The following is an 11,336-nucleotide window of genomic DNA, read 5'->3' as shown; positions in this document are numbered from 1 at the left end:
ATTCTGATGTAATGGGAATGTAGATTGTGAGCCCCAATGGGGACAGTGATAATGATGTATGTAAAGCGCTGTGGAATTAGTGGTACTATGTAAGTGAGTAAAATAAATAAATAGATTACCATCAGTATGGACATAATAACTGTGCTAAATTACATCAGTGGGTGGATTTCTCAAGCTAAATGTGCCAGTATTTTGGCACAATTAGTGCAAAAGACTGTCTTAGATGAGTTCTCTGCCTTGTACAACAATGGGGTGTGAGCTCGCTGAAAGAAGAGAGGTTTATTGGAAAGGGCAATATGGTACACCAAATATACTTGGTGGAAACAAGGGGTAAAATTCATCAAAGCTTTTATGTCTGTCTTACTGGAGTAAGATTTTTGGCAAGGCGCACACCACTTGTCAGACGCTCCTGATTCATTACAGGGAATCTGTTAGCAGGTTTTTGCTATGTAATCTGAAGACAATTTGCTGTAGGGGTTAAAACACAGATTTCAGAGATGCCTCTCTTATCTACCTCTGTGGTTTTGTTTGCCTACAATGATTGTTTTAGCACCAGGAGTTTATCATTGCTTGTACTACAGCAGCTGTGTCTCCTGGTCTGACTCCACCCCCTTCTATGATGAGCAGCTCACTGTCTATGGATATTGTACACACAGAGCCTGGTGTGGGCGGGGTTAGCTTTCTCAGCTCTGCTTCATGCTAAATCTAAAAGCTCTGATAGTTTACTATGTGCAACCGTTCTGACACAATACATTGTTGGATTCAGCTTCTCTTTGCCTAGATCAGGCTGCTCTCAGATGAGGTAGCAAAAACCTGCTGACAGATTCCCTTTAAGAGACGTGAATCTCTTAATAAATTAGAAGCGTCTGACTACAGCACGCACTCTCACCAGGACCAGCGAGAAAATTGCAGGTCTTGAATTGTGGCCTTAAACTAGATAGTTTGAAGATGCACCAGATTTATCAAATGGCATAACACACTATTATAAATCTGTGCCAATAATTCAATAGTATCGATAAATATGCCCCATTGTTTTCTGAAAGGTCATCATCATAAGGCAAAATTGTTGCAGAAAATTGTGCTTATCCTTGTCTTCAGAAAGGGGCTTGCAGAAAGCATGCAAATGCACCAAAAACAACCTGATTCACATGAATGGAATTCTTTTTCAGGGTTTATTTTATATTGTTTCCTTAGGGTATGCTCATACAAAGTAGTCACAACAACAAAACAAAAAAAGCAACGCAAACGCATCATGTGAATATACCCTCTATGTACAATAATGGATTTTAGCATTTTATTCTGGTTGCCCATACAATGTATTTGTACTTTTATTTTTTTAATGATGAAGAAAAACACACAGCATTTTGAATATTTATTATTTAATCACTATATTGAGATACATAAGTTATTAATATTTAACTCTTCTGTGTGAAACATTGTTGTACAAGAAATATAGAATATATGTAACATCATTACATCAAGTCAGTATTCTAGAATCCTACATGAGGCACAGATCAGAAGAGCATTTGTTAGACGCACATTTTATCATTATTACAGATCAAGCTATATACTAAATAAAACCTGAAGTGTCCGGAGGATAGCCGTGTGCGCAGAGCATTTTGGCTGCCTGAGAGTAAACAATGGAGCCCCTTTTGGAGACATTCATCGTGCGGGCCAACATTCTGTGCTGATTAATTTCCTTACATTTATTTGTAGGGGGTTGGAGCTCAGTTTTTCTAATACAAGGCTGCACATTAACAAGTTAGGCGGTGTTCAGACTGTTTGTTTTTGTGTTTTTCAGTTCTCTCTTGTAAACTATGCCCTTGAGATGTTCCATAATTAATGCATAAAAATATCAGACATGTTTTGCATTTGAAAACCACACAGTCTTCAGGACTTATTGTATTGAAAAAGAACAACTACATGTCGTCTTTGCCATATTTTACTCACCGACGTTGACAGATATAGCGGCAGCATAAACCAAAGACAAATGCTAAAACAGTATATTTTTACATGAACATGGCAAAACCAGTAGTACAGCTCTTTATATGTGGCTACGTCAAAAAACTGGTTGTGGTTCTACATTTACAGCAGTTTTAACCTTGCAGCTGCACCAAAGTCTAGTCCTTGCCTTACATGATAACATGTTGGCTGCCTTCAGCTTAAGATTGCTTAGGAGACAACATTTCTCTTAACATCCCCTCATTCTTTGGGGTAAACTTTTTGTAAGGGCTCGCTCTCATTTGCAATTAAATTGGACGAATGCAATCCGATAAAAAAAATCAGATTGCATCCAGTCCACTATTAATCTATGTGTGCTCATAGGCATCTTATCGGACTGAAAAAAACAATTGCAGCTTGCTGTGATTGCATGTTGAATTTTGATCGCCAGCACCCATATAAGTCTATGGGGTCGTGTGAAAAATCGCACTGCACTCGGATGTCACCCGAGTGCAGTGCGATTCCCATTGATGCCGGCAACAGAAGCAGGGGTGGATTAAGAGTAGCAAGGGCCCCGGGTAGTTTAGAAGGCGCAGGGCCCACCCCACACACACACACACACACACACACACACACCTGATATATCACGTGACATGTCACATGATCCCCTGTGATAGATCATGTGATAGTTCACGTGAAATTAATTTGGCACAATATTAATATATTAATTATAATATTTTTTTTTACATAAATTGTATGACTTAATATTGAGCACAATTAAGTATGCTGACATCCCCTATATACAGTATGAGACCCTACACACAATATGAGATGTCACAATCATCCTATACACAGCAGGAGGCCACACGTAGCCATCTATACACAGCGGGAGGCCGCACGTAGCCATCTATACACAGCGGGAGGCCGCACGTAGCCATCTATACACAGCGGGAGGCCGCACGTAGCCATCTATACACAGCGGGAGGCCGCACGTAGCCATTTAAACACAGCGGGAGGCTGCACGTAGCCATCTAAACACAGCGGGAGGCCGCACGTAGCCATCTATACACAGTAGGAGGCCGCACGTAGCCATCTATACACAGCAGGATGCCGCACGTAGCCATCTATACACAGCGGGAGGCCCCACGTAGCCATCTATACAAAGCAGGAGGCCGCACGTAGCCATCTATACACAGCAGGGGGCCGCAAGTAGCCATCTATACACAGCGGGAGGCCGCACATAGTCATCTATACACAGCGGGATGCCGCACATAGTCATCTATACACAGCGGGATGCCGCACGGCGCCATGTATACACAGCAGGGGGCCGCACATAGCCATCTATACACAGCGGGAGGCCGCATGGTGCTATCTATACACAGCGGGAGGCCGCACGTAGCCATCTATACACAGCGGGAGGCCGCACGTAGCCATCTATACACAGCGGGAGGAAGCACGTAGCCATCTATACACAGCGGGAGGCCGCGCGTAGCCATCTATACACAGCGGGAGGCCGCGGGTAGCCATCTATACACAGCGGGAGGCCGCGCGTAGCCATCTATACACAGCGGGAGGCCGCACGTAGCCATCTATACACAGCGGGAGGCCGCACGTAGCCATCTATACACAGCGGGAGGCCGCACGGCGCCATTTATACACAGCGGGAGGCCGCACGGCGCCATCTATACACAGCGGGAGGCCGCACGTAGCCATCTATACACAGCGGGAGGCCACACGTAGCCATTTATACACAGCAGGAGGCCGCACGTAGCCATTTATACACAGCAGGAGGCCGCACGTAGCCATTTATACACAGCAGGAGGCCGCACGTAGCCATCTATACACAGTAGGGGGCCGCACAGCTCCCCCCCCAGAGACAGCGGGAGGCCGCACAGCTGCAAGTATGAGTGCTTATCCATGTTTATAAAAACAAAAATCTAACCGTTTAGATCAGGTTTTTTCTTTTTTTAGTATTGGATGAGTATCGCCTACCCAAATCTATGAGTGCGCAAAAAATTAAAAGGGAGCCTGTCACCAGAAAGAATGCTATTAACCTGCAGATATGGGGTTAATCTGCAAGTTAATAGTGTTATAATGCTGCCCGGCGCCTGCACATAGCCAAACGCTGCGGGGAGAAAATGAACTTTATTCCCCCCAGCAGTGTTACGGTTTCAGTCACGGGGGCAGCACCAGCACGGGTTTAGTCACCGCTCTGAGTATACATTGCGGAGGCTGTGACCGTGTCCCGACCCTAACTGACAGCCGGCCCCAAGGGAGTGTCAGTTAGGGCTGAAGGTGCTGTTTCAGTCATGGGGGGTGGCGCCGATTCAGTTACTGCTCTGAATTTAAAGAGCGACGGCTGTAACTGCACCCCTGGCATTAGGGCCGGCTGTCAGTCAGGGCGGGGGTGAAGTTACAGCCGCCGCTTTCTGTAGTCAGAGCAGTAACAGAAAACACAACTGCACCGCCCCCGTGACTAAAATGGGAATGCTGCCAAGGAGAATAAAAGTTAATTTTGTCCCCATAGCGTTAGGCTAAGTGCAGGCGCCGGGCACCGTAACGCTATTAACATGCAGATTAACCCCATATCTGCACGTTAATACTGTTTTTTCTAGTGATAGGTTCCTTTTAAAAAAAAATTAAAATCGGATCCCTTAATGATTATCTATGTAGCATCTGAGGTTTACAGACATACTGCCATTATTAACAAAGGAAACTATTTGATCGCGTACATTTTAAAATGTTAGTGCATAATTATGGATGTCACAAGGATATAAAATACGGATACACAGATGACAACATGAATGAATGGATGATTTTTCATACACTCATCTGATCCTGGACTAAGACAAAGCTGCAATGTGATGAGAACAAATTAGGAATTAGAAGTGAGGGCGATTGCCACAGTTTAGTTAGGCTGAGCGCACATTGTGTTCATGCACTTACACAAAATGATATGCTTTGGGCTAGGCCTAGATTTTCCAAATTAACATGTAGTTAATCCAGCGGAGTTGTAGCATCGGCGTCTCTGCCTCCTGCTAGGCAGAGACGCCATCCCTCTCACCTTCCTGTTCAGCGCACGGCGTCCTCCAGCGCTCCTTCCCTCGCTGCTGCCGGCGCGCGCTCCTTCCCGGGCACTGTGCTTAGGGCGCACGCGCGCTCCCCCTCTCTTAAAGGGACCGCGCGCTGTCCTAAGGAGTCCCCGGCCAATAGCCGGAGGACTTCCCATATATAAGGCACCTCCTCCAAAATGGAGGTGCCCGAGCAAAGTTGTTGCAAAGCATACTCACCTCTGCTTCAGGTCCTGTTGCCAGCCTGACTACCAGTCCTGTCTTCAGCCCGACAGTCTGTCTCCTGCATCCGCCAGTCTGTCTATGGGCAAGTCCACCAGCGGACCAGGAAGCACCTGCCAGTTACCTGCCTGCTACCTGCCGTACCTGCTAGCGCTCACCTGCTACCCGCCTGCTAGCCTACCTGGAGGCTCCGCCGTCACTTGCCGTGACCACCTGCCTGCCAGCCAAGAGACTCTTACCCGCTCAGCCGTCACTTGCCGTGACCACCTGCCTGCCAGCCAAGAGACTCTTACCCGCTCAGTCATCACTTGCCGTGACCGCCTGCCTGCCAGCCAAGAGACTCTTACCCGCTCAGCCGTCACTTCCCGTGACCACCCACCTACTCACCCAGAGACTGCTACCTACCTGTTGTGTCCACCCGCTACTCCGGTCAGTCCCAGCTACCTGACCCATGGGAGCCACCTGCTCTATTACAAGGTCGTCCACAGTATAACACCTGCCCCTCGGGGTCCCTCCTTGATCCAAGGCACAGAGGTTCCACCACCCGGCCCCGTTACAGGAGTGTAGTATTTTATTGTTAAAAGTGTTACTCAAAAGTGTAAAATCACAACAAACAGCCATGAAATTAGAGGTAAAAAAATCCATGCAACGTGTCTCAATGCTGACAGCATAGCCTGATGAAGACGCCAGTTTGGCGTTATAGTAATAGGTTTCAGCAAGTAATGGGTATTTATTGTACAGTTTCTGAAAAGTTATACAATCTTTATCTTTGACCTTACATAGCATTGTAATAGTTGACTTCCAGAGAATGGTGATGTATGAGGATGAAATATATCCTGATCATTGTGATGGAGACACAGGTACATGGTTTGTTACAGTACAGATATCAGGATTCTGCCTTGTAACCGTGTGTCCACCACATAACCACAACCTATATTCTCCACCACATAACCACAACCTATATTCTCCACCACATAACCACAACCTATATTCTCCACTGGATGCAATAAATAAAAGGTTCTTTTCCATTGACTACATACACCAAATTCATAAGAAATTGATACATATCATATGAGAAAACTGCATAGCTGAAACCAGAATACCCCTTGAATACATATAGGCGCTTTTTGATATAAACGAGGTTTATTGTATGAGGTAGTCTCCGTGATGCAATAATATTCTGATAGTTCACAGTATAATAATTAAAAGGGGTTGCCACATTTCATTTTCTTTTACTCCCTAGCTTGTTGTATCTAAAATAAAAAAAGAAAAAAAAATGAGCCTTACCTCCTGCCATTACCTTTGTTCTTCTTCAGCTGCAGTACTAACATCATGACTACAGCATGTGACCGCTGCAGCCAGTCAATGGGTTCAGCAGTTATGTCTATGTACACAGCACAAGACCAGTGAGCCCAGTGATTGGTTGTAGTGGTCACATGCTATAGTCACGACGTCAAAGCTACAACCATATCAACAAGGACCGGATGCAGCAGTGGAGAAAAGTTCATTTTCTTATTTTTAGATAGGACAAGTCTTTAGAGTAAAAACAATTCAACCTGGAAAACCCCTGTAAGAATTAAAGATCAACCATTCACAAAAGTATCCCTGGAATCAGATTGAAAAATCTTTAGTTCTACAAATTTTGGTGCAAAGGGGGTGAACTGTATTTCCAGGCACTGCTTGGAACCAGCCTCCATGTTGAGGAGACCACCCGAACACTAGGTTCACACATATATGGTGCTCTCCACAGAGTATCCCGTCAGCGATTTTGTAGGAATCCCACAAAAAACAGAGATTTTGACAAAAACCCTGACAAAGCTACTCTGTAATATGAGGCCGACAGTCACTTTAGACCTCCACTCCGGCATTAAGCCATTCACAAAACATGGCCTGCCATATTTTTGTGTACATCTGAAAAAGACCAATACTTCTGGAAAAGAGCCCAAAGTGACTTCAACAACCTGTAAGGGTTCCTGGTTTTTGGGGCATCCAACAGGAACCCTGACACAGTGATGTGTGGGACCCTAGCCTAATTGTCAGCATTTTTTCTGGTTAGTGCTATTACATATAAGGAAACAGGTAAAATGTGTATGCAGCAGTTTTTCTAAGTTCACCATGTAAGATCACCCTAATTGGGGCTTATTTCTCTTAGTAGATGTATGGCAGTTCATCAAAAAATCTTACACCCACAATTTTTTTTAATGATTGTAGTTTAGAAACATTCTGGCTCACCAAAGTCCACAGTGTGCTGGCAAGTGCAGTGGACAGTGGAGAACGATATCCATTAGCACATCGCATGGTGGAGATGCGGAGGTGCAGCCCAAGCTTCTGATGAGACAGGAGGTAGATTTCACACAACTTTACATTCTCATTCATAAACACTGAGAAAAACAGGAGGTAATAGCTGGAATAATCTGTCCTAGGGCAGGGGTTAGGGCTTTACTGCCATATTTGTATTAATATCTGCTGATATCAGCAGTGGTCCTGGCTGCTCCACTTACGGCATCTGTTCAATACAGGAAAGCGTTCCCATTGCCACACGTGACTAAGGCACTACGTGAAGAGGACTTTCCAAAAGTCTCATTTTAATATCCAAGACAAGCCCTTCTCTTTCACCTGGCTTAGTTACTGAAATGAGCCATTCAGCCAGCTGCCTTCACAGTTAGCAGTGAGGACTTGACTGGAACACTTTTCTATGTTGAGCAGAAGCCGGAAATGGCGCTGATATCTGAAGGCCTCTGGGTAAATACAAATATTAATATAATAGTAATGTGTGTACCTTTATATCAGGAGCAGAGCTTAATGGGGTTGTCCCACAAATAGTACACTATGTAAATAAAGAGAGAATTCAGATATACATAGGGGTAATGTATATACATTATCACACTTGTATACTCTACCTTTGCCCCAAGTCCCCACTGTGCCTCACGTGTGCAGATGTCTTGCCAAACTCCTTATTGTTAGCCATGTGCCTGAGTACTTAGGGCTTTTAGTCTCCATTATGTGAGAGTGTACACAGGAACCACATGGCTAATAAAGAGGACGCACAAGCTCAGCAAGACATATGCACATGCGGGGCCACCATGAGAGGACCTTCTGCTGGACTCCTATTCTATTATCCGGTTATAGCCTTTCACATTAGTATAGCTGTGAATTCTTCATATAGTCACATAGCTTGCTATTAGTGAGACAATGTATATTCCTATATTAGGTACCTGTACGTCATGCTGCTGGATCTCCTGCCGAGCGTGACGTACTGTACATGTAGGTCAGATGTCCGGAAAGGGTTTAAGTGCTTTTCTGAGAATCTCCATCTTTCTGAATACTAAATAAATGCACAGTTGTGATAAATAACATGTTGTTTGCACAGGAATTGCTGGATATACAGTTTTTCTTCTCTATACTGAATCAAAAGGTATTGGTTTTCAGTTAAAGTGTGGCACATTGTAGAAGTATCCAGAGAAGCCCAGTCAAAATATGTTATAGTTGTATATTTACTTCAATGCAGTGTACAATTGTGGACAAAAGTTCTGATACGGACACACAAACTTTGCTAATTTAGATCTTTTACTCACATGTTTCTATGGTAACTGAAGTACAATTATAAGGATTTTATGCGTTTGCATGTTACTGACAAATACATCAAGTCTATGTAAAAACTCAATATTTACAGCAAATTGTGGTCAAATTTACATTGACCTTTATTTTTTTCAAGACTTCTACAATTCGCCCCAGCATGCTGCATATCAGCTTCTGGGCAAAATCCTAACTGATTACAATCCATTTTTGCCTGAGCAATGCTTAAGTTTAGCACAATTTTTGTTTGTCCACCCGCTTTGATTATGGACGACAGGTTATCCGTGGGATTGAGATTTGGGGAGTTTCTTGGCCATGAATCCAAAATGTCAATGTTTTGTTCACCAAGCCAATTAGTTATCACTTTTTTCTTATGACATGATGCTCTATCATGCTGGAAAAAGCATTGTACAATCACCAAATAATTCCTGGTTTATTGGGACAAGTTGATACTGAAGGATGTTTACATACCATTCTTTACTCAGACCGTCTCCTAAAGAGAATTCAGCTATGGGATCAGTTCAACATCAGTGCAGAGCTTGCTCAGGAATGGCAGCAGACAGGTTTCAGTGCATCTGTACACACAGTAAGGCAAAGGCTTTTATAGGCTGGCCTCGTGTCAAGAAAAGTACTTCTTGCTAATAAAAAAAATTAGGACAGGCAAATTCTGCAGAACATACAGGGGTCAGACTGCAGAGGGCTGGGGTAAAATTATTTTCTCTGATGAAGTACCCTTCATACTATTTGGGACATCTGGATGAATGATTGTCCGGAGACGAAAAGGTAAGTGCTACCATCAGTCCTGTGTCATATTTTAATTGTAAAGCATCCTGAGACCATTAATGTGCAGGATTGCAATTCATAGGAGGAGTGGGCTCATGCACAATTGTGCCTAAGAACACTGTCAGTAATAAAGAATGGTATCTTAACATCATCCAAGAGCAATTTTTTCCAATGATCCAAGAGAAATTTAGTGATGAACAATGCTTTTTCCATCCTGATAGACCATTGTGATCCTCCATCCTGGCGGTGGTGTTGTTCTTTTCAAGACCCCCACAGGTTTAGAAAGAGGACTGAACTGTTCATTGCAGCCAAGGGAAATCCTGAGTACACCTTTCAAGGCTGTGCTTTATTGATTTCTCGAACACTTCTAAAATAAATTATTTGGAATTCAAAAGGCATACTAGTGGATTTCATTCACAGCATCATGTCATAAGGAAAATGTGATACCTAAGTGGCTCAGTGAACAAGACAAGTAAATGTTTTCCAGTATACCATTGAGACAGGACTAAAAATGCAAAAACGGTAAAGCAGCAAACTTTGTGAAAACCATAATTCATGCAAGTCTCAAAACTTCTGGCCATGACACTTCAGCGCAGCGAATGAACAGTGCAGCAATCCAGTTACAGTTTGCTTTTTGGCACTCTGGGCTGTAGACCACCAATGAAATTGTTCAGAATATCTGTGTATTCCTGTGTATGCCTTCGTAGATGTCCTGCATGTACTGATTGCTCCCATTTCTTGCCCTGCACTTCGATTCCTTTCTTCTCCCAGTACTGCAGGAGTTTATCCACTGTAGTATGGTCACTCATTGGGTCATTCATACAGTAGAAAAACAGGGCAGGACAGGTGACTGGGTTTTCCCAAAATGCTTGAATTCCTTTTTCATAGTAGTCTGCAGTATGGGCTTTTAGAAGTGAAAAGTAAAGTAGCGTTACACGAACCATCAATGACTCCAAAAGAGGGAAAGTAACCATACGTGCCACACCTGCAGAAGAATAAAAGTATGAGTAATTTTGACTTTGACTCATATATAAAAACAGCATATTCGAGGTACAGGATCTAGAACACAATAGAAAAAACCCAAGCAGATCATTGCCATATCTCTGATGTACGATAATCTAATTCTGTATTTTTTAAAAACAGGCAAGAACAAAGAACTAAAAATTGTAGAACACTGTATAAATGAGCCAAAGTAATCAAAAAAAGCAAAAACTAAAAAGGTGCCCATACATGATAAATACTCAAAGATAATCTTAAATTATGCTGCTATCATTGGGCATTTCTGGACCTACTTTACAATGAAAACATGTGCATACAAAAGGTTTTCTTCAGAAAGGTTTCAGTTATATTGAGGAAAAAAACTAAAAAAATTGTATAATAAAAAGCACACAATATTTAATAAAAATAGATTGCCTAAAATTAAGGCACTGACGCCCCAATTCCATTGCCTTTGCACCTGTTTTTTGTCTAGTTTTGTGTGCTTTACGTTTTGTTTTTTTTCATTATTCTATTTGCACCATTTTTGAAGTCTATATTTTATATGTGCGTCTTATTTTTTTCCCCGATGCATCAATGAGGACTTTAAAAAGTCACAAAATTTAGTGCACCTCTACTCAAGTCACCCCCTAGTCTATTTGAGTACACTAATACTTTTGCACCATTTTATGAAATGTGCAACTTTTGGAGCTAAAATCTAGCAAAAACAGTTCAAACAGAAAAATATACCATTTTTTACTTTGTGCC

At 42.9% G+C, this 11,336-nt stretch overlaps 1 protein-coding gene across 2 annotated transcripts in view; it reads right to left on the bottom strand.

The window, feature by feature from the left end:
- Window positions 1-3,491: 3,491 nt before the first annotated feature.
- LOC141166152 (transmembrane protein 53-like) overlaps window positions 3,492-11,336 on the bottom strand; it is a 44,282-nt gene continuing 36,437 nt past the window's right edge. For both annotated transcript variants that reach the window (XM_073652557.1, XM_073652558.1), the window contains exon 3: window positions 3,492-10,578. In XM_073652557.1, coding sequence (XP_073508658.1) covers window positions 10,214-10,578 — 365 coding nt within the window. In that variant the 3' untranslated portion in view covers window positions 3,492-10,213. The remainder of the gene's footprint in view (window positions 10,579-11,336) is intronic.

Source organism: Phyllobates terribilis, unplaced genomic scaffold (genome assembly GCF_046119375.1).
Source record: "Phyllobates terribilis strain yellow unplaced genomic scaffold, ASM4611937v1 Scaffold_11__3_contigs__length_659146591, whole genome shotgun sequence".
Taxonomy (NCBI): Eukaryota; Metazoa; Chordata; class Amphibia; order Anura; family Dendrobatidae; genus Phyllobates; species Phyllobates terribilis.
This window is presented reverse-complemented; position numbering and strand designations above follow the sequence as displayed.